This window comes from Neolamprologus brichardi, chromosome 2, assembly GCF_056152115.1.
Source record: "Neolamprologus brichardi isolate AB-2024 chromosome 2, ASM5615211v1, whole genome shotgun sequence".
NCBI classification, from domain to species: domain Eukaryota; kingdom Metazoa; phylum Chordata; class Actinopteri; order Cichliformes; family Cichlidae; genus Neolamprologus; species Neolamprologus brichardi.
In genome coordinates, this window is record NC_142105.1 from 29,657,390 (window position 1) to 29,679,843 (window position 22,454).

General features: G+C 40.2%; 2 protein-coding genes across 6 annotated transcripts; one reads left to right on the top strand and one right to left on the bottom strand.

Annotated features, from left to right (window-relative positions):
- The first annotated feature begins 3,433 nt into the window (after positions 1–3,433).
- ubxn1 (UBX domain protein 1) lies at positions 3,434–9,615 on the top strand. 4 transcript variants are annotated; one of them, XM_087850519.1, is made up of 10 exons: positions 3,434–3,495; positions 4,165–4,229; positions 4,350–4,403; positions 5,205–5,344; positions 5,955–6,045; positions 6,139–6,330; positions 8,153–8,204; positions 8,290–8,412; positions 8,704–8,887; positions 9,024–9,615. In XM_087850519.1, exons 2-10 carry the CDS (start codon positions 4,171–4,173, stop codon positions 9,062–9,064), a joined length of 936 nt encoding a protein of 311 aa, XP_087706645.1. In that variant the 5' UTR covers positions 3,434–3,495; positions 4,165–4,170; the 3' UTR covers positions 9,065–9,615. The 4 variants fall into 4 exon arrangements, with proteins under 4 accessions (XP_087706645.1, XP_087706639.1, XP_087706643.1 ...); XM_087850513.1 differs by lacking the exon at positions 3,434–3,495 and adding an exon at positions 3,502–3,640; XM_087850517.1 differs by lacking the exon at positions 3,434–3,495 and adding an exon at positions 3,605–3,671.
- Positions 9,616–11,054: 1,439 nt separating this feature from the next.
- Positions 11,055–21,493, bottom strand: si:ch211-114c17.1 (pre-mRNA-processing factor 39). 2 transcript variants are annotated; one of them, XM_087850522.1, is made up of 15 exons: positions 21,424–21,493; positions 19,964–20,205; positions 19,735–19,860; positions 19,496–19,614; positions 19,040–19,207; positions 18,616–18,796; positions 18,413–18,517; positions 16,490–16,607; positions 15,505–15,659; positions 14,586–14,712; positions 14,201–14,472; positions 13,276–13,460; positions 13,111–13,185; positions 12,697–12,862; positions 11,055–11,572 (listed from the first exon to the last, which is right to left on the bottom strand). In XM_087850522.1, the coding sequence occupies exons 1-15, from the start codon at positions 21,482–21,484 to the stop codon at positions 11,501–11,503; spliced, it is 2,172 nt and encodes a 723-aa protein (XP_087706648.1). In that variant the 5' UTR covers positions 21,485–21,493; the 3' UTR covers positions 11,055–11,500. The 2 variants fall into 2 exon arrangements, with proteins under 2 accessions (XP_087706648.1, XP_087706647.1); XM_087850521.1 differs by having other exon boundaries at positions 16,478–16,607.
- Positions 21,494–22,454: the final 961 nt, after the last annotated feature.

Below are 22,454 nucleotides of genomic sequence, written 5' to 3' on the forward strand. Positions count from 1 at the left end.
CTGAGTGGTGAGTATTTTTTTACTCTGTTTTCAGTTTGTTGAACTGAAAAAGATCTTGTTACGATATCTTCCTGTAAACACTTACAGGGTTTACAGGAAGAACCACCAAAAGGCCATTTTTTTGTAAGGGACCTTTGAGTCTATCACCATCCCTGACTGATGTCAGGGAAAGTCCCATATCCTTCTGACCATTTACTACAAATGATGCTCTTGTATTCACTTTTACTTTTGGTTTTCATTTCAGAAAGCTACATAAACCCATGCCATACAAATCTTAATCTTTGTGTTTTATTCATGAAAAAGGCCTATAAAGAAACAGAAACTTCAACTGAATTCACAAGAATTGTTTAATTTATTGCAGCCTTCGCATAAATCACCATGAAAATTAAGCTAAACAGAGAAACAAGAAACTGAAAGTGTTGCCGTTCATGAGCTACAGAGAGTCCCAGCAGTGTTTGCATGACAAGAGGTGTCCCTCCACAGATAACAGCAGCTCCACTGGAAGCCACAGTTTTTCCATATGGAGATGCTGTTACAGCTGGTGAGACCCAGAGAAAAACACAGCTGAGAGCACCAAGCCAGAGCACAGCATTGGATGTACACTCGTTCTGCTGGCATCTTCTATTTAAGTGTTTTTCCTGTTGTATATTCAGTTGGCAAAACTGAATATAACCAAAACTTACCTTAAACAACTCCTCTGGGCTTTCCTATTTTTGTGTGACTACCACTACAGTCTGTATTGTTCGTACTCTTGATCAGCCAGACAAGCATTTCAGAGTACTGCAAACTGGAAGGGGGCGGCAGCATCGTGGTCCACTTTTAAATCATATGAATTAATGCTGCCCTCTTTTGGTCATCTGTTTGGTCATCTGACTACATGAACTTAAATCATTTTATTACACATGACATTTTATTACACAGCTTTCATGTCACAATACCACCCACACCCAATAAAGACTTAGTATCATCCACTATTTTATCTTCTAATCTTGGTTTTTACTGCCTCTAAGATTACATGTGTCCCTTCTGACGCCAATAAAAATCAGGCTCATTCCCTCCAAGAACACGTGCTCCTAGAAGTTAACAATGGTTGCAGTAACCCTAGTAAAAAAAAAATAGATCCATTGTGCTATTTCTTTTTATATTAGGTGTTGAAAGGATCTTTAACACAAGTGGTAAACAGGAGCGAGCATCATTTTCTTGTGTGTAGCTCATCTTCTTCCCAGAATCTCACTGAATATCCTCGGTGAAATTTGACCTTTAATCCTCTCCTTCTGTAAAAAGACGGAAAAAAACCTCAGAGAACCATAAAGCAATATAAGGACAGCCTGGAGAGAACTTCACCCCATTGTCTCCTTCGACTTTGGCCGCCCTGCTATATATTGTTGACAGATAATTCCATTATGAAGGGTCATTAGCGTCTTCAGATAATGTGCACCAAGAGGCCGAGCACGGAAACGAACTCGGTCTGGACAGAGAAAGGTGACGTCAGGAAATCAAATACCACATATTAAACCAACATTTTTAATGCTGGGCAAATCCTCACGCTTATCATCTCAGAGTTAGAACCTGCAGAAACTGAAATGTATTCATACTATAATCATTTTTATCTGAACAGGTACAATATCGTCTATAACATCTTTGTAAATTACACACATGTTCGCACAGAACGTGTTTGCTTTTGAAGGCACTTGAATTCATTATAAATGAATCATCTAATTTCCTTAAAAGATCCTCTGTGATCAACTGTTCTCATTTTAACATATATACAAATACATATTACAGGGTTTGTCCTGCAGTGTGCAAGTAGATTAGATGCATGGTGAAATAAACTGGTCTTGTTAATCTCTTCAGTTAGTTTGCTTTCTAGAATGTAAAAGAAAAGTTAATACTTACCAAGTAAAAGCTGCAGGCAAAGCTTCTTCAGTTATTAATTGTAAAAGGAAACACACAAGACAAGTAAAACCCAGATAAAAAAAATAACAAAATATAAGTGTGAGGGGGAAAAAAGACAAACAAATAAATAGTAAATAAGAGCGTTTTTACAAAAAAGACACCCAGCAGTGAGCGGAGTCTCTGAGTAATGGTAGGCTCGTGAATGAGGGCTGCTTAAGACTATGTGGGGGAGAGAAAAATTAATCATTACACTTACTGTAAATATGTAACAAACCCAACCTGCACATAAAAGTCAGCAAATTGCATTGTGTTTGAACACCCACGGAGACACGCAGATGAGATGAAATCATACATGCAGCAGAGCAGCCAATAAGATCATCCGACCTTCTCATCAGGCCTCCCCCACCCCTAATCATCCAGTGGACATAATTCCTCTGCTGACACATTTCACTCTCTCTCACTCACTCTTACTGGGGCGCGGTTTAATAAAATCACCTGATTAAATATCTAAATGGAAAGGACATTATGAGATTACTTTAAAGAAATGATTGATGAATAGTCAAAATCTGGGCCAACTCCATCAAGTTGTACTGTTTATTCTGGTCTTGGATATCTATAAAATCCAAATCTGGACTGGACTTTTGAAGTGACTGCAAGATGATATAGGATTTTTTTTTCAAATGATTTGTAAATTATAGACAATAATAAGACCTTATGTATCCCCCAAAACACAAACCTTCCAGATTTGAAGGAGTTTCTATTAACAGTGTTACTTTTGTGTTGTTTTGAAGATGACTTTTGAAGACAAAGAGTGTTTGCCTGAAACAAATTTGTAAAGTGCATTTGACTCAAGCTCAAAGTGAGTGATTCCTGCAAACAGTTCATTCCTGCATGTATCTTTGGTCAAAGTGTGAGAACAATAAGTGTAAATGAGTTACAAAGGGAGAGCCTCTTCGTCTTCCTCCAAGCCAGTTAGATGCATTTATAAATAGTTCTTAAATAGCACATCTAAACCAGCAACACACTCAGTGTGTTTCCTGATCTCACTGACTTTGACGGGAATTCCGGTTTAACACCCTATTTCACACCAAATTATATTCTTTAAAACCATAAATAGAGGTAGTGAAGTAATTATTTAATATTCACTTAATCTTTATTTCACTGGTAAACACCTTGATTTATATACTTGATCCTACTCAGGCCACATCAGTAATAATAGTAGACTTTAATAGAATTAAAATCCTGCTTTGAACAGAGTATTTCTACACTCTGACCTAGGGCGCTACTTTCACCAATCTATAATATTTCACCAGTGATTTAAAGCAACTGGTGTAAGAATGTTTTTTCCTTAATAAAGATATTTGATTTAGTTCCTGTAGATATTTTGCATTGTGTATCATTTGACATCGTTTTAGTACCCCGGTATTGATATGCTGTCGTAGAGGTGATGAATAGATGGGGTCAGGTGAACCCTGCAGTAGCTTACGTGTTACTGTTCATTATTTGCATGTTAGGGAGGCTTATTCATTCATTTGAAGTATAACTCAGTAGAAGCACAAGGTGTATAAACGTGAAGATAGCGTCGCCAAAGTGTCCCCAGTAAGTGGAGGATCTGTATGTTGTTTGTTTTTTTTAAACAAATCTTAAGACTTCGAAAATCGTTCTTTCTAAATAGCGTGAATTTCGCTTTGTTCTTTTTGACTCGTGTGGGCTTCCTTACTGGTGAAGCGGTGTTGTCCGATGTGTGAGTAGCTAACTATCCCTACCTTCACTGGGTATATTAGCTCATATTTCCTCCGTACATAAATAAACTGGCACGTCAGTTTGCATTTAGCTCAAGTATACAAACTAACATTAACGGCACAAGTGATGAAAAGCTTATTGGAGTTCCTAATTGTTTCTAATCGTGCTAGCCAGCGAGGCTTCCCAGTTAGCTTTCGCAATTTGAACGTTAGCCACATTAAAGCTAATTTTAGCTCTCATCACGATGGTATTTATTATATCAAATAACTGCATGTGTGTAGCGGGAATAAATTTGTGTTTTGGTAAGCTGCTAGTAAAGGAATCGTTTGTTTATATTCACGTAGTGTTATATTCGGACAATAGTGGTCAGTGTAGCTGCTTTAGTCAGCTAAAATAAAGTCATGAGCTCTTGCATTAACTTTAGTTTGGTTAGAGGTCCTTTGGGTTCTTTTCATCATCAGATGAAAGCATTGTACTAGTACGTTAGACGATGAACTCCTCGTTAACGTTCCTGTATTGTTTCAGGTCAAAATGGCAGAGCTAACAACACTTGAGAGTCTACTGGAGATGGGGTTTGATCGAAACAGAGCGTGAGTGATCCCTGATGCACACATTTTTATTGGTTTATTTGGATTTCAGGTTTGAAGCTGATTTCAAGGAAATGAAACTCTGTCTACATTATCTATCATATTATCATAATCTGTCTTTAGAGAGAAGGCAGTGGCCAACACAGGGAACCAGGGAATTGAGCAAGCCATGGATTGGTGAGTTTAGCACTCAGAATAACAACACACTACTTTGAAACCTCCCAGATTAACATTTTCCCTCTGTCATCACTTAACTTGGTGCCACAGTCCAGCTCCACACGCCAGTTTCCCTCATAAAACTATCCAGTGGTTTTCATTTCCCAATGTAAACATGATTGTGGTGGTCGGATAAGTGACTGTTGTTTTTTCAGTTTAAGAAATATTGATTAACTTTGTAGTGTTGTCTCAAAAAGTGAATTAGAAATGCTTGTGTGTGCCTTCATCTCCTCTCACTTGGATTGGACTGTTTTCTTGTCGGACTGAAACATTTATTAATCGCATCTAATCTGTGCAAGATGCTACTGTGAGGCTTTTAACTCATTATAAACTTTCTCATATCACCCAATTTTTAAAGCTTTCACACTGACTTCCTGTCAGGATTAGCTTTCAGTTAAAAATCTTGGCTTTATGGGGTGCAGCCCCTCCTAGATAGTCTCCCTGCTACTACTCCAGTCGTATTCTTCAAACCAAGTTCTTAGACCGGTTTGTGGTTCCTCATACCTGCCTGAAAACTAACATTCCAAAACTTTGGAATAGCTTGTCACACACTCTTTGCACCCTTGACTTTGTGGTATTCTTTAAAAGGCAGTTTAAAACTAATCTTTTCAGACATTTTAGTGGTTTGTGGGTTTTTTTTTACCTTGTTTGTGTGTGTCCATTTTGACTTGAAATAGGGTGTTTAAAAATGTCATCTAGACCTCTGTAAAGCTCTTTGTGGCTGTTGGAAAGTAATACATTTTGCTTACGAACTCTCCTCAGGCTAATGGAACACGAAAATGACCCAGACATCGATGAGCCCTATGTGCCGCCAGCGGGCAACGTCCTGGGAGGAGAACCACAGAGCCTGCCCAGCACAGCAGACAGCTCTGAAGGTCAGGAGGGGCAGGAAAGTTTTGAAGGTATGTCATTAAAGGGGCAGGAAAGAAAAGCCACCCACAGATTTTCAGTGTGATTGAATATACCACTAGACAACCTAAATGTATCTACTCTTAAGGACTTTACACACTGGACGTGTAAAATCCGTGTGAATATTTCATGTGTTAAAAAATATTTTTTGACTTGATTTGGATCCAAATAAATAGATCTGACCAATCAGACCGCCACATTTGCAGTAAGTGTGGTCATACTGAATGTGTGCACCTGTGCTGTATATCCAAAAGGAAATGGTAAAATTACACTATTTTGCCTTTGATAGCAATACCAGTCAATGTGTGTGTGTGTGTGTGTGTGTGTGCGTGCATACAGCCAAATTCAGCTACAGGATATGCACCCCCAGTAAAACTATCTTATCTAGCTCTTTATCTCAAAAATGTTGTGTCAAGTGGTTGAGTCACTTCCTTGATGTTTCGTTGGTGGTGTTTCGTTGTGGTTCATTGGCACTGCTTTGGTGTTTTAAGGTTTGTGGTATTTTATTTTAGATGGGCCTCTTGTCTTGTTTTGCGTTTGTTAGTAGTCGGAAGTAAGCTGTCAAAGTTTTCACGTTGTCTTGCCTGTTTGTTTCGACTTCAGGAATAGCAGGTGGAGACATCGGCTACATTGAGACAGAGGACGGCGTCAAACGGCCAATGACAGAAGAGGAGAAAAATGAGCAAGTCAAGAGGTCAGAGGATACTCAAAGTGCATTTTACTGATTAGCAGTGTGCATATTGAATATAGAAGCACGTGTGTAATATAAGCTGTGTCTGTTTTTCAGGCTCGAGGAGCTGATGCGGGTGAAGCAGGCGGAGAGAAGAGAGCGAGAGCGGGCAGAAGAGGTGGAGAGGGAGAAGCAGCGGAGGAAGCAGGGCCAGGAGCTGCAGCAGATCCGCCAAAAACTGCAGGACGATGAAATGAAAAAAATCGCTGAGCAGCGTCAGAGGGAGAAGATGGAGGACAAAATGGCAAGGTATGTTTTTCAACAACACACATACAGTTAGAGAACGTGATAATTAGGTTTGGAGAAGGATTGCATACATAGAGTCTAATAACCATTCAGTCAAAAAGACACTTCTCGCTCCCAAATGTCTGACATTAGAGCAGGGCGATATGACCAGAAATATTTATCACGATATACATTTGAAAATTTGCGATAACGATATAACTGACGATATAATTGACACTAGACAAAATACTTTACAACTCCACAACTTTATTAGTGCAAAAAAACCCATCAATGTATTTTCACTTAAACAGCAGCTGTTTTATGTGCATTAAAGTTATATAAAAATTTAACAGTGCAAATGCAAATTCCTTGCTGACAGTTTAACCAAAAGGCATTTCCAGTGGAAATTGGCCGACATATCCTCAGCATAACCATGTATCATATCCACAAAACTTAAACAGAGGTTAAACACACACAGTACAACATAAAATCGTTTCGAGGTCAGTAAACACAACCAGAATTCATACATAAGGCACACAGGATTATAAGGGGCACTGTCGATTTTCAGAAAAATCAAAGGATTAATTTTAAGTGTGCCGTATTTTCCAAAAAACACGGTAATAACGACGGCCCGCTAGCATGCTCTACCAAAAATAGTGCTTTGTTGTGTATCTGACGGAGGAAAGCTAAACCAGTTCCACATCACTGAAGTTGCAGCATTTTTACAAACCAATTCTGGTTCATCCGTTTCATTTAACAATCCGCTTTCGCCCTTCTCATTCTCCGTAGCCGCCATGCTTTTTCCGCCATGTGCGTATGAAAACAAAGGCACTGCGCATGCGCGTTTGACCCATATAATCGCGATATTTCATTTTCTTATTGTTGCCCAACATTATACTGGTATTACCGTGAACAGTATGATATGGCCCGGCCCTATCTGACATGTTTATTCTCATAAAAACAAACTTTCAGTCTTACAGGCCCAAGACTAGCAAATCACACCATCTCATATACAGGACTAGCTTGGCTAAAAGGCATTCTGTTACTTTTTAAATAGTATAATGTTACTCTGCCCGATAATTGTCTCCCAGCATAATCTCATGACAGATGGATGGGCTGTAGAAGAGCATCAGCACAGCAACAGGGCTGGTATCTGGTGTCTGCTTGTGTGAGGAGGAGCACAGCCAGAGCCCTACAGAATCAGGTTTAAACGGCTATTCTTGTGCATGTTTCTGACCAGACTGTTGGAAACAGACAACGCAAGGATGACATGAGGGTCCCAGTGATGTTACAGGGATCATAATGTTTGCCACAATGTCTCCACACTCCTTCACGGCTGACACATGTTCTCAATTTGAAGCTTCTTTAATCTGTGGAGAGAATTTGGGTGTTCTCTGGTTAAAAGCCATAAAGCTGCACAGTGCTGGGCTGTGAGCTGATACCACTGACAGATTTCAAGCCCTTGTTTCACCCTCGGTGAAATCATTTTCTGACAGCCTGGTGAGAAACATGCACAAGTAACTCACACAAAAGAGCAGATAGCAGTCATGCTGTTGATTTTTGTGATGTTTTCCAATGTATTGCAAGCCTAAATACTGTGGATTTATTTATAAAAAAGCTAAGCTTTTCACTGTAACTAGTTGTTCCCATGAACCCTTTTTGTTACATTCAATTGTTTGTTTTTTCAAAAAGGTAACAAATAACCCAGGAAAATGTTTTATCTCTGCTTTACCTGTTGGAAAATGTTCTCATTCATAAAGATTAACTTGTGTTTGATTAAGTAACTTTGTTCCTTTGTTAACTCTGGTTGCTGAGTCATTGTGTTGCTTATCTTTATTACTAACAGGCAAAGGGTTAAAGAGAAGATAGCAAGAGACAGAGAAGAAAGAGCACAAAAGGTACTTTTCAAGTTTATTTTCCATTTCTGTATTCTACCACTTCTGGTGGAAACAAGAACAACTTGGACTTCTTTTTTCTGTGAAGTTTGGAGGTATTGCACCCTCGAGCACCGCTGCGTCATCCCAGCCTGGCCAGCCCAGTCCGTCTTCACCCACCAGTCAGGGCCCTCCACCCACTAAAAAGGAGTATGATGAATCCAGGATACAGGTACCTAATTCATACTTGGTTTCAAAATTTTACTTTACATGTATGTTAATAAAGTTTGAAGTCTGTGCCCTTTGAAACAGAACGTCACAGGTTTCGATAAATGCATATATAATATGTGCACAGAGTCTTCAGGCCTAACAGGGTGTTTAGAATAAAATGGATGATAAGCAGAGTGCTTCAGGGCTTAGGCCTTTAGATGAAAATGAATACACCCCTCTAAAAAAAAGCAGATAAACTGGTGTTGCGTTGAACTTTAAAATATGCACTTTAATTTTCGCTGCTTCTTCACAGGTCCGTCTGCTGGACGGCTCGACCATCACAACAGTCTTCAAGGCCCAGGAGCCGCTGGCGGCAGTGCGCGTCTATGTGCAGATGAACGGCAACACGCCCGAGGGTCAGGACTTCACGCTGCTGTCACCTTACCCCCGTCACGTCTACACTGAACTGGATATGGAGAAGCCCCTCAAAGAGCTGGGTGAGCTGGGGATAGCATTAGGCTGCCACTTAGCTTAAACTGGATTTGGTATCATCGCGTTATAATTTTAATATTTAGTGAAGATTAAAAAAAATCACAAATTGAAATCAGACTTGCTTTGGTTCTGTGTGTTCAGGTTTGGTGCCTTCAGCTGTGCTGGTTGTTGCCAAAAAGTAAGAACAGGAGGATCTGCTCTGTGAGCCTACCTCACCACTTCCACTACATCGACACCAGATACCAGAACATGGACTGACCCACAAACAGAGCTGCAGTCTTTTTCATTTCACCCAACAAGCCAGATAACTTAAATAAAAGCACAGATGTGTAATTCCTCTCCAAGTGATGATATGGAGGAAATTGGTTCGACTATCAAAAAGAAAAAGGCTTGATTGAATCCATCCTCTTCTGCGCTGGTTTCACCGGCTGTGGGTTGGTGTGTGCAGTGAGCCTGATAGTGAAGATAGCTGGTTTCTGACAGATACTCCTTCAAGGAGCACCACTCATAGTTTCAACACATTAAAGAAAAAAATAGAGAACAAACTTGTTGAGTTTTAACCCGATCCATAAAAACACCTGATTTGGAAAAGACCTTAAGTTTAATCCCCACAATCTTCCTGATTCTGTGACAGTTTGCCTTTTCTTTTTTTTATATAAGTTTAAATATATCGACAGCTATGTCTACCTGGTCACCAAAAATCTACTTACAATAAAGCTGACTTGGAAAATTTGTTACTTGTGAGCTTTGTTCATTTAATTCTGCTCATCATCTCCATCCTACTTTATATGTTCCAGTTATCACCAAACTAAAGGTTCAGCTGAAGCTGTGGACTGTGTCATTCGTTTCGTAGGCGTCTCATTGAACAGATAGAGAAAGACAAATTCCGACCTTGGGATGGGGCTATATAAAGGTTCGAGGAGGGTTGGGGAATTTTCCAGTGAAAGTGTAACATCTCCAGTTATCAGTAGAAGTTTATAAAGAGATAAAAATAACATTTAGCAGAATCAAGTCCAGATTATTCATGCAGCCCTCCACAACGGTCCGACATAAACTTTGGACTTTTAACTGTATTTTCACAAGTTTTATAACTACTGATAAAGCCCTCCCCCGTGCTTCAAAGTAATTAAGTAATAAACAAGTGGATGACAGAAAAGTTTGGTTTTTTCCTCCACTGTCTACAATTTTTTTTTCACAATTGGTAGTTGATGTGTAGTTAAACTTCCTTAGAAAGGGGAGTTTCTTTGGATTACCATGTGTTGTATTTAGCCCGCAGTGCAAAATGAGTTTGACACCCCCGGTTTAGAGGATCATCTGTTAATCAATATTCAAGGTTAATAGTCCAAAATTCAAATGTAAACCCAAAGTGCTTCAGATTGTCTGGGGATCTGGAGATTTTTTTTATACTTTCTTACAGATTTGCAGAAAATTTGATAAAGTAGGTCTTAAGCAGGAAACCACATTTACACAATCTTGTTGACTTAGTGATTTTATCTCTGTGTAAAGTCTAAAGTTGACTCAAGTGATTTTCCTCTAGGTTTTGTAGTTTGCCACAGATCCCTTTCCTGCTGCGACTCACTCCCACATTACATGTTTGGCATTTTGTCCACATTTGAAATCAATACTTAATCCACCAGATAATACAAGTTTTTGGACTTTGTAGTCCTCACTAAACAGCCACTGGTGCTGGCATTATACAAGACAAAAATCACAACCAGACGCTGTCAGTTTAACTCAATTTTAACTCGATGGCCTTCCTTAACTTCAAACAAGGGTTTTTTTGGCTATTAAAAAATAAATCCTCAGCATCTTTTTTCAGTAAGTTTTAAATCTTGTGTCTATGGAAAAGTTTCAGCCCAGATCACAGTTGCTAACCAACAGCAGTCCCTCTTCTCACAGAAATTATGCTAGTTTGGCTAAAAATAAAAACCCATGAAGAAGACGAGCGCTTTCCCTGCTTGCATGTGCCCATCCAGCCAACAGTTTATTTTAAACAAAGGGCATTCTCTTTCTTGTAAATGCTCTTTCTGACATGTAAACTCCAGATAATGAGCAAGGCACAGCGACCCGAAACAGGCCACCAGTTTTACAGTGTGATATTTGATTTTTTTTTTGCCCCACCCACTCTAATTATGAACACACAAGCAGAAACCATGACACAAAGAAGCAGTGTTGTGACACACTATAAAACACCTTTATATACATTAGAAAAAAAACATAGCCTAGTCTGTGGAATGGTACAAAATGTCAATCATACATCACCTGTGAAGTTGGATGATTTTAAAACACGAGCAAAGCGGTCAACTTGCAACGAATACAAAAATAGTTCTGATTAAAATTCAAAGACACGCCACTGAAGATGAGCGCCGTGTTTCCTTTCATCTTTCCGCCTGCTGTTCAGGGAAAAAAAAAAAATGAAAAGATGATCTTTTAAATGACCTCAACTCCTCGTTTTCATAAATCCAGTGAGACAGTGAGGTGACTGAGAGGAAGGACGGAGAGGGAAGAATAATGACTGGATGAACTTTAGCAGGATGAAACTTCTCCACAGTCTGGAGGACTGTTCAGTTCAGTTTTATTGTTCAGTGGCCTGATGCGGTCTTTTGCTGTTGCTCTCTCTAGCTCGGTGGATAGTAGCCCTGGTTGTAGTTCCAGGTGTTCTGGTAGCCGTAGCTGCCGTATTGTGGTTGCTGGAGAAAAACCGCAACAAACAGGAAACAGGATTTAAAACATCTTAAACTGTGCTTTGCTACATTAAACCAAGCTGGAACCTCGGGGGCTGAAAAATCAAGACACCTCTTGAGCGTCCACTTGAAGGAGCATCTAGGGCAAGTCATTCTCAGTAGACTGTAGATAAATGATGGCTACAGCCATCATTAACATAGCCCATTAGTTTCTGAACTACAAGCTTAAATCTTCAGCTACTAAACTCCATCAATTTATTTTAAGTCCCAGTCACACAAAGCTTCCTGGAGCAAATGCTAAAAATGAATGTTGTCGGTTGGTCTGATTATCCGGGACAACATATGTTTTTTTCAAAGGACTGGTGGTTGCAAGGGGTTTCTGACAGCCCTATTATATGTGCACCATTGGTAACGGTCATACAGCCACATCTATTTATGTTTGGCCCTGGACGGCAGGTATAATGGGACCCTCACTAGTCTATAGGCCTGTTTGGCTAGCTCGCAGGAGCATATTACGATGGGTTCAACTGGGCAGGAGACAGGGGTACACCCTTAATAGGTCACATATGATCAATTTAGAATTAATCAATCAACCCAGCAAGCCTGTTTTTGGACTACGGAGGAACCTGGAGCACCCGGACAAACCAACACAGGCTCTGGGAGAAAATGTTAACTCCACACAGAAAGCCCCCAGCTGACCAACAGATTCAAATCCAGACATCTATTAGAGCTAAATAACACACTAATAAAATACGAGAAATTCTCATCAAAACTGAAGACAAAAACTTCTTTGGATGGTCCGTACTACAGAACAGGTAACATTATTTGGCAAATAATTGCATTAAAAAACAAAAAAACAACACAATTATCAGGTATTTGTGCAAATTGCAGTCCAACCTCTTGTCCATACATGTTGCTTTCAAATGACTATTAAATTAGAGCTGAACATTTGCAAACTAATAGGAGGTTATGTTCATCTTCTATATGCAGCCTCAAACCCATCCTAATCTAACAATTACATAATTTACTCTCGGATTAATAAAATATTCTGATCCTACTCCACTATTAATAAAACACAGGCAGACATGTTAAACCACATAATACAGAGTTTATATAAATCTGAGTGTTACCTGGTACCAGCTGCTGTATCCTCCGTAGCCAGTCTGTGCGCTCATATCGGCGCCCATCACAGGAGGAGGCGGCGTGGTGATGGGGACGTGCGGCATGGTAGGTGGGACTTGTGCAGACACAGCAGAGCCGTCATCAGTTTTGCTCAGCTTCTCTGGATCTTCATCCCTACAGAACGAAAATCCTGAAAGCGTGACTTTCATTCTAATCAGTTCGCATCTCGTTTACTCAGCAAAAATATGCATCTAGGCCTCAGCTGTTATACATGTTTATTAATGAGGCAGATGACAATAACATGAAGGACTATTCTTTAAGAAAAATAAATCATCTAGAAGTGAAACCCCACCCACTACATGTTAAATAATACCAGGTTTAAGTCCATTTCACATTTAGTTAGTCGTTCCTCCCTCTCTCACCCGTTCTCTGCTTCTCTCTTTGTTCCACCGAGCTCCTTCAGCAGCTTCTGGTGCTCCTCGTAGACAGACAGCACACTGCAGAGGACACACATATAAAAACTGAAGAACCTGAAAGGGTTTAAGGGACCAGTTTAATTTAAAATAGTTCTCTTTCTGAACTCTGACCTCTGGATAGAGTTGCTGTAGTCCTCTGCGAACTGTAGGCCCCTCTGTGAGAAGAGGATCTTGGTGTGAGGTTCGAGAGGAGCTGCCAGAGCTCGTGTCACACACTCCTGCACCGCCTCGGCTGAGGCCCAGGGGTCACCTGAAACCTCCAGCTCCAACAGGTTCATGTGCAGTTTATCATTATCCTGAGGAGAAGGATAATGAAAGGGGAGAAAGAGGATGGGGGCAATTAGTACCTACTTTAAAAGTCCACTAAAATTTGAATTTTCTTTCTTTCTGTTTTTTAAAGTTTGCGCAAACAATACAGGATGCAAAGCATGTAAATATGTGAAGCAAATTAGATGTTTTAGTGGTCAAAATGGAAAAAACAAACATTTAATTGCCATTAAAATTCTGCCCAAATGTGAAAAATCATTACTTATTAAGCAAACTGTAAAGTGAGCATGTTTACAATATAATGTAAGAGGTTAATGTAGAAGCTTTAAACTGGTACAGGTATGCAAAACAAGTTTCAAAACCTGGAGCAGAATTTTCATAATAATGGCGTAATGAACATAATGGTTTTTGGTGTCCTCCATTTGTGCGTTTTCTGCCCTAATCTTGCTATTTTGTCCATTTTGCTGTAGTTAGGAACACAATTTACAAACTGAACATCATGTGTGTATCCAGTGAGATTTAAAACATCTGATTCAACCTACGAAAGCATCAGGAAAAAGTTAACTAAGGTCCCAGATCAAGTGAGCAATACTGAAGACTCTTTTCCCCATAGACCCCTATACAACCAGATTTGTTTTTGCAATCAGAGTCGACCCCTGCTGGTCATTACAAAGAATGCAAGCATGGTCTTCACTTTTCAGCTTACACAAATTTATGGTCTAACATAATTTCTCTGGCAATATGAATGAATTGTGTTCTGTCATCTCACCGGACTAATTTCCAGCGCTTCCTGTAAAACACTGCGGGCACTGCTGGGGTCCCTGCCCAGTTTTAGCAGCGATCGAGCCAGCTTGATTGAATAGAAAGCGTGTAACGTGGGCTTCTCTCTGGATTCAGCCACCGCCTCCCTCAGCAAGGCTTCCGACTGATCCAGCTGGCCGGCTCGTCTCTCCAAAGCAGCCCTGCGGATACGGACGACCGCCAAACCTGGCAGTTTCTTCTCCAGGGCTTCCAACACTCGCCGAGCTTCAGTTAAGTCACCTGATAGAGAAGATGATAAGCTTTCATGACTGTCCAGTACAGCCCTTAAGTGTCTGTTAACATTCAAGAATAAAGAACAAATGGGTGGGTGGGTGTTTAATGTTTTGTCATACCGTGCCTCTCCTCAAAGGTCGCCCAGTGCATGTGGATGTTGGGTTTGTACGCCAGGTGGATTTCACAGGCTCGTTTATAAACCGCCCGGGCCTCGTCCACGCTCTGTGGCTCCAGGTACTGAATGTACTGAGAAACACACACAGATTCATGCAGACTACACATGAACTCAAACTGAAGTTTAAATATCCTCCAGTGTAATGTGAAGTTTTACAGACTTTGAAAAGCCAATTTAAGCGCACATGCATACATGTCTTAACTGCTTTTTATTTTTTACATGACTATTCAAACAGCACCGATGTCCCGTTTTTGGGGTTGCAGGAGTTAAAGCTGTTAATGTAGAGTTGGTCATCCTGAGGCTGGAATATTGATGATGTTGCTGACGTGTATGCAGAACAATATTTGGTGATGGCAGGTGTTTACTGACTGGCTTTTTTCTAGATGCAAATCTACCTAATTCCTAATTTGAGCTTTTTCTTTTACAAGGTGGATCAGAAGCAACTATGCTGTCCTTGAACCGGATCTCATTGAATTTGCACTTACACTTATTAGATGGAAGAGACATCAAGGGTAACAGGGGTCATTTTGATCCTCTGCATTTTTAAAAAGTATGTGTTGTTTTGTTGTAATCTTTCTTTATTAGTAAATTCTAGTATATATTTTACCTTTACGAGCTGTAATGAAATAATAAATAATTTGCAAAACTGATAAAAAATAACTAAGACATAATTTTAAATACTAACTTTGATTACAAAGATTAATTTAACTTCTCTGGCTTTACTGTTTATTGTTGCTGAATGGGGCCAAAAGGACCCACCTGGCAGTTTTAGTGTTAAGGCCTAAAATTCTGAGTTTAGGGAGAATTTAAGGAGATTTTTTAATCAACCTGCAGAAAAAAGTGCATCTGCAAATCATTCTTACCCTGGACCAGAATTCCTCATAGAGTGCGCAGGCGATCAGGCAACGTTCAAAGAGGATGCGAACTCTGTGGTCATCTTGAGCAGCTATAGTGTCCTCCGATGGTTCCTGTGGAGGGGCCATGACCTCCGACTCCTCTGTGGTGGCCTGGTTTGGATCTAGTATGACCGAGGTGTCACAAAGCAGTCACACAGCATGGACAAACAGTTACAAAAACATCTTTATATTTGTTTTGATACTTGACCAGCAGGAAACGATTAATGACAAAGAGAAGCCCTCTTACATGGGAATCAGCTAGCAAACCGCATCCTCCTCCTGGTGCCATCAGGACTGTGCAATTATTTCAAATGTAAATTCAGATACAGTGATTGCCTCCAATAATTATTAATACAAAACAATCAAGACCTGCAATGGGGCTCTCATTTCATCTTGCATTATAATTCCAATCCTCTCTCTTATAACAGTTTCGTGCCTGTGTAAACGCCCAAACTCATTCCTCACTGGCAGGTCAGCTCAAGGCAAGATTAGGGAAAGACAGACTTTTGGTTGGAAACACTTTGGTTTTAATGGGGTTGCAGGATTAAACTGCAAACTTATAAAGACCCCCAGCTCAAAAATGCTTATTTATTTATAGGTGAACCTGCTAAGTTAAATGTATTTTGTCATATAGCTTTGTTACATATAAGAGGGCTTCTCTTTGCCTAAATGCACTGTACTGTACAGCGCTTTTTTACTTTGAGAACTTGATACATCCACCCATTCCTATAAATACTTTCCCCCCCCATTATGGCAACTGAGGTTTCAGGGATCGAACCACTGAGATTGCGATTAATAGAAGGTCAGTGGTTCTCCATAGCCACAAGCCGATGAGGATATATGATTAAGCATTGTGCATAAACATGTTATTGCAAGCGTGTGGGAGCCTGTTTGGAACACTTCATTTAGATTCATGGAAACCAAACAGCCTCTTCATCACCTGTGTAGTCACCTTGGCTGGGGTCTTTCGTGTCCTTGTTCAGCTCTGTGATCTCCCAGTCGAGGTATGAGTGCCAAGTGCGGAGCTGGAGGCGATCAAGTGGCTTAACGTGAAAGTACGGTCGCTTGATCTGTAGTCACAGAATGCGGAGGGAGCATCTTTGTTAAAAAGGGATCTTAGTTTTGCACTTAGTTTAAAACTTATCAAGCCAAGAATTTAAAACTTTCTGATTACTGCCAATAAAACCTTTAGGTTTTTTTCCTCCAACTGTCTTTGTCAAAAATCTTTTTCTTTTTTTTTTTTTAAACACATACAGTGTCTTGCACAAGTATTCGTCCCCGTTGAACTTTTCCACATTTTGTTACATTACAGCCACAAACATGAATCAATTTTATTGGAATTCCACGTGAAAGACCAAAACAAAGTGGTGTACATGTGAGAAGTGGAACGAAAATCATACATGATTCCAAACATTTTTTACAAATAAATAACTGCAAAGTGGGGTGTGTGTAATTATTCAGCCCCCTGAGGCAATACTTTGTAAAACCACCTTTTGCTGCAATTCCAGCTGCCAGTCTTTTAGGGTCTGTCTCTACCAGCTTTGCACATCTAGAGACTGAAATCTTTGCCCATTCTTCTTTGCAAAACAGCTCCAGCTCAGTCAGATTAGATGGACAGCGTTTGTGAACAGCAGTTTTCAGATCTTGCCACAGATTCTCGATTGGATTTAGATCTGGACTTTGACTGGGCCGGTCTAACACATGGATATGTTTTGTTTTAAACCATTCCATTGTTGCCCTGGCTTTATGTTTAGGGTCGCTGGCCTGCTGGAAGGTGAAACTCCACCCCAGTCTCAAGTTTTCTTCCAAGATTGCCCTGTATTTGGCTCCATCCATCTTCCCATCAACTCTGACCAGCTTCCCTGTCCCTGCTGAAGAGAAGCACTCCCAGAGCATGATGCTGCCACCACCATATTTGACAGTGGGGATGGTGTGTTCAGAGTGATGTGCAGTGTTAGTTTTCCGCCACACATAGCGTTTTGCATTTTGGCCAAAAAGTTCCATTTTGGTCTCATCTGACCAGAGCAGCTTCTTCCACATGTTTGCTGTGTCCCCCACATGGCTTGTAGCAAACTGCAAACGGGACTTCTTATGGTTTTCTGTTAACAATGGCTTTCTTCCTGCCACTCTTCCATAAAGGCCAACTCTGTGCAGTGCACGACTAATAGTTGTCCTGTGGACAGATTCCCCCACCTGAGCTGTAGATCTCTGCAGCTCGTCCAGAGTCACCATGGGCCTCTTGGCTGCATATCTGATCAGCGCTCTCCTTGTTCAGCCTGTGAGTTTAGGTGGACGGCCTTGTCTTGGTAGGTTTACAGTTGTGCCATACTCCTTCCAATTCTGAGTGACCGCTTGAACAGTGCTCCGTGGGATTGCTTAGAATTGAGATCACAATTCTCTCATGATTTTCTTTTCCAATATAAATATTTATTGCACTTATTAACTGCACATCAACTTCATAACAGTTGAGACTGAACATAAAAACAGGTCATGTATGATTTTTGTTCCACTTCTCACATGTACACCACTTTGTTTTGGTCTTTCACGTGGAATTCCAATAAAATTGATTCATGTTTGTGGCTGTAATGTGACAAAATGTGGAAAAGTTCAAGGGGGCCGAATACTTTTGCAAGCCACTGTAGGTGTTTTTTACTTTCCCCAATAATTAATATATATGTAGTTTTCTACCAGGACCTAATCTGTTAATCATCTCTTACATTAACCCCTTGATTCAGGACAAAGTTCTACATTAGCACAGAAATAGGAAAGCACTTATGAATAAAGGAGAGAAAATAATCCCTCTACTTCTCCTAGATTCTCTTAGATAGAGACACAAAAACTACAGCAGCAGCGAATCACAGAAGGACAAACTCACGGCATCTTCAAAGTGCCATCTCTTCCGGACTTCTCCCTCGTTGTCCTGATACACTTTGTCCCTGCATAGTAACACCTGCTCCCTAATCTTCTGCATCAATTCCTCCTAAAACACAGAAAAAACATTTTATTAGTCTATGTGACCTCCGCATTAATCCACATCACACACCTCTAATCAATGTGAGGCAGGTGGATGTTACTCACTGTGTCTGTGCCCTCGGGTGTGGCGGGCTCTTCCTCACCCGGCGGCCTCTCCTTCTCCTCCTCCTGCGATTGTTCGGCTCGTTCCGCTTTCTGGCTCTGACGGCACAGCTCCCTCAGCTCCTCGTACTCCTCTGGGGAAAGCACCTCTTTAGGTTCATGGTTGTTCAGATGCTCTTTAAACCTGACAAATAAAGTAAGACCTCAAATTAGATTAACAAAAGAGGAAAAGAAGAAATGAAGGAAGGGACAGAACAGTGGAGTTATTTAGTGTTGCCCTTAAAAGATACAAAACCTAGCACATGGGGAAATATTTTAACTATTAAAAGTTCAGTAAATTAAGAAGATAACATGTGGTATCCTAAAAGTAAAGCTGGTAGAGAAAAACACATTAACATCAGCATAAATAACTGGGTGGTGGCCGTACTTGTCGTAGTGGGTGTTGTAGAGCTGTGTGGGGACTCTGAGGACTCTGTCCAGGACGGCTGTTGCGTTCTTCATGTTCCCCTGCTCCTTCTCCCACTCAACATACAGATCCCAAAGCCGGTCTGAGTGGAAGTCCAAACCGGCTGCCGCGACAGCATCCTCAAACACACTGATGGTTGTTGTGAAGCAAATAAAAGCATGATAATCAGCTTTCAGTTTCTCTTTACCAAATCTGATTAGATTGGTTTTAAGACCAGGAAAAAAAGATGAACGTCTAAAGACTCATTTTTTTGGGAATCCTTACGAAAAATAAATAGCTCTTATTGGAAAAAAGAAATTTTAGTTGTATGAGGAAGGCAAAGGCAGAAAAAAAATGAAACTAAACAAAAGAAAAACAGGAAAAAAAAAAGAGGAAGGATTAAAAAGGAAGTAAGATCTGGTCTGTGTGTATGTGTACCTGCGAATCCGCTTGGGTGACTCAGGAAGGTTCATGTCTAGTGTTCCTAGCAGCAGATTGATGTAGTGGATCCACAGATCTACACTGAGAGGGATTGCCTGAAGACCCTGAATGCACACCTAACACAACACAGGACACCCATATATGTTAACTACCTAAATAAAGCGCTTCTAAATAGCCTTGAAAGTATTATTATATAATAACAGTAGGACAGAACAGTAAAAGCTCTCTCGCGTTACCTCCTCTGCTTTGTCGTTAAGCCCAACGCGGCGCTCCAGATCAGCAAATTTCTTCCAGTAACCATAGCAGAGTGGATAGCGAACAAGGAAGGCTTCTAGTGCTCTACGTGAAGATGTGACGTGACCCTGAGGAGACACATTAAATCCAAGTGTCACACGAAGCAACTCTAAATTTCTTCACCAAATCTCCGGAAAACAAATGTATCAGTGATCAAAGAAACAAACACACCTCCTGCTCACAGTACTGCAGCAGGTCAGTCCAGGAGGTGAAGTCTTGAGGATTGTCATGAGCGGCCTTCCACAGACGCTCAAAGTCTGCAGGTAGCTCCCCTTCTTCATCCACTGCGGCTGGTTGCATGGAGAAGGAAGCAGGGTCGGGGCCAACAGGAGCCTCAGGAACCACGGCGGCACTGCCGTTCTCTTCCGTCATTTCAGGTAGAGGTGGCGCCGGAACCTCAGGAGCTTCCATGGCTGGAGAGGAAAAGATCAGGGGCATATCTCAATATATTTAAGACCCAAAATATGCACGACACTGAAAAAGATACACATTTCCCCCCTTTTTTTGGTTGAACCAAAAACCCAAAATGCAAAACATTCTGAGCCAATATTGATGTTTAATACAAGAATTTGACTGACAGCTGGTGCCAGCAAAATCTTATTGTTTATATTGTTTCTGTGATTATTTAATCTGCTTTTAGTGCCAGAGAATAAATCTCTTCTTTATGAAAACTTTTATAAAGTCTGACAACTCGTCATCACATGGTCTCAAAGCATTTTGTTGTGACAGACCAAAGAAATGTTGGCCACTGACATAAATGGTCATCTGTCTATGTGTTAACCCTGGGACAGACCAGGGTATACCATGCCTCTTGACCTTTCACAGATGAGATTTGAATTATTATTATTTTAATTATTTTTACAAAAGAAAAAAAAATCCAACAGCCTACCTTTTGCAAATGCCCATTAAGTAGTTATAAATTATTTATACTCAAAAAGACTACAACCCAAAGAAACACCTGATAAAACTCCCATTATGACATCGTTTCTGTTTCTGTGTTGTTCAGCAGGTGTGATGAAAAATAGAAAGAAGACTTAAAGAAATACTGAGCTGCTTAACTGAAATTATGTAACTCATTCACTTTCTGTTTCTTCTACTTCCTGAATAGTTTTGAATGAAAAATGGTAATAACAGAAACCATGCATGAACATGTAAAACTTTAGAATAAAATATGAAAAGAATGGAAAGAATAATCTACTGCCTACAGCTGTGATTTATCTAGTAAAAGGCCAAATAAACTAAACTAAAATGAGTTCGTACAGTATTTTGTTTTGTTTTACCGACTCCTGTCTGCGCCTGCAGAGATGCTTCATTCATATAAAGCTCAGAGTTTTAAAGCGCTTCTGGGCTGTTTTTGACAGACTACAACTAACTTGTCGAAAAAGGGTACACAACAGCAGCCAACAGCTGTATACCCCACCCGATCGTAACTTAGTGAAAGTAAACGACAGACCGTTCTCCGTGCAGGTGAATTCACGTTAGCTTAGCCTAGCATGTCATGCTTGCACCCACAATGGCTCCAGCTGGAGGCTTTGTTTTTAAAAACGCTGGCTGATTAAACCAAAGCTCCACCACATCTGTAAAACAACTACCGGATACGAACTCTAAATTCACCACCGGTAATCACCTACCTGAAGACTCTACCAGCTCCCCGTTGCCGCTCATCTCCTCACAGCCCTCCGCCGCCGCCATGACGGTAAACGTCTGGCTGACGTCATACAGGCGCGACAGGACGCCTAAAACTACCTACCACGCTAAAAGTGCAACATTTACATTTTATGGAAGCTTTTCACCGCCACTGAAAAAAAGTGCCATCCACAAGTCATGCCATCCACTATGATCACAAAATTTTACATTTTTGATATAACAACCCAAATCTCTAAATTTTGATATAAATTTGAGACAATAACCCGAAATTTGGATAAAATAAGCCAATAACGACAATTTTTAATCTTACCCAAACGTTCAATATAACAACCTGAGATTTTGACACCCCAAATACTGATAACCCCACATTTTTATATAATAAGTCGAAATTTTATTATTACTCAAAGCTTCAAATATTGATATAACCAAACATTTTGCAATGATAACCCCAAATTTTTTATATAACTTGAAATTTTCAGACAACCTAAAACGTTTATATAATCACTATAGTAACTACTGGTGTAGCCCAAGTTGTTAATTTAGTTTCAACTGGAAATAGCAAATAACAAATAAGAATGCTGGCAGTGGCCAGTGGTACCCCTCAGCCTCCTAGAAGATCCGCCTATTGTATGAATTTCAAAATCATATGTTGCCATGTTTGCAAGTTATGTCATTCACAAGATTTTCAGAAAGCTCAACCTCTGACCCCTGACCTTGAGGCAATGGGCAGTGAGATTCAAACTCATGTGACATTTTTAGTAGATACACCTATGGTATCAATTTGAAACTCCTACGTCAACTTGCTCTCATGTTTTTGCATTCACAAACTTTTTACCCCTCAGCCAAAAAAAGGCTGAGGGGTAAAAACTAGACTTGAAAAAACAAAAATAAAAACAAATGATAGTCTATGCTGACAAAAATAAAATACAGAATATGTCTTATCCAGGTTGAGTGTTTGGCAACAAGGTTGGCTTGTAGGTGCTCTTTTTTTAAACTTTAAACCTGACTTTTCTTA

Bases quoted from the DNA above. Each gene is read 5' to 3' on its own strand.
- ubxn1 (XM_087850519.1), top strand. From the start codon at position 4,171: ATGGCAGAGCTAACAACACTTGAGAGTCTACTGGAGATGGGGTTTGAT. The intron at 8,205-8,289 runs GTACTTTTCAAG...TTTTCTGTGAAG, and splicing joins GAGAAGAAAGAGCACAAAAG to TTTGGAGGTATTGCACCCTC. The intron at 8,888-9,023 runs GTGAGCTGGGGA...CTGTGTGTTCAG, and splicing joins GAAGCCCCTCAAAGAGCTGG to GTTTGGTGCCTTCAGCTGTG.
- si:ch211-114c17.1 (XM_087850521.1), bottom strand. From the start codon at position 21,484: ATGGCGGCGGCGGAGGGCTGTGAGGAGATGAGCGGCAACGGGGAGCTG. The intron at 16,608-18,412 runs GTGAGTTTGTCC...CTGTGACTACAG, and splicing joins GATGGCACTTTGAAGATGCC to ATCAAGCGACCGTACTTTCA. The intron at 12,863-13,110 runs GTGAGAGAGGGA...TTCGTTCTGTAG, and splicing joins AAGAGAGAAGCAGAGAACGG to GGATGAAGATCCAGAGAAGC.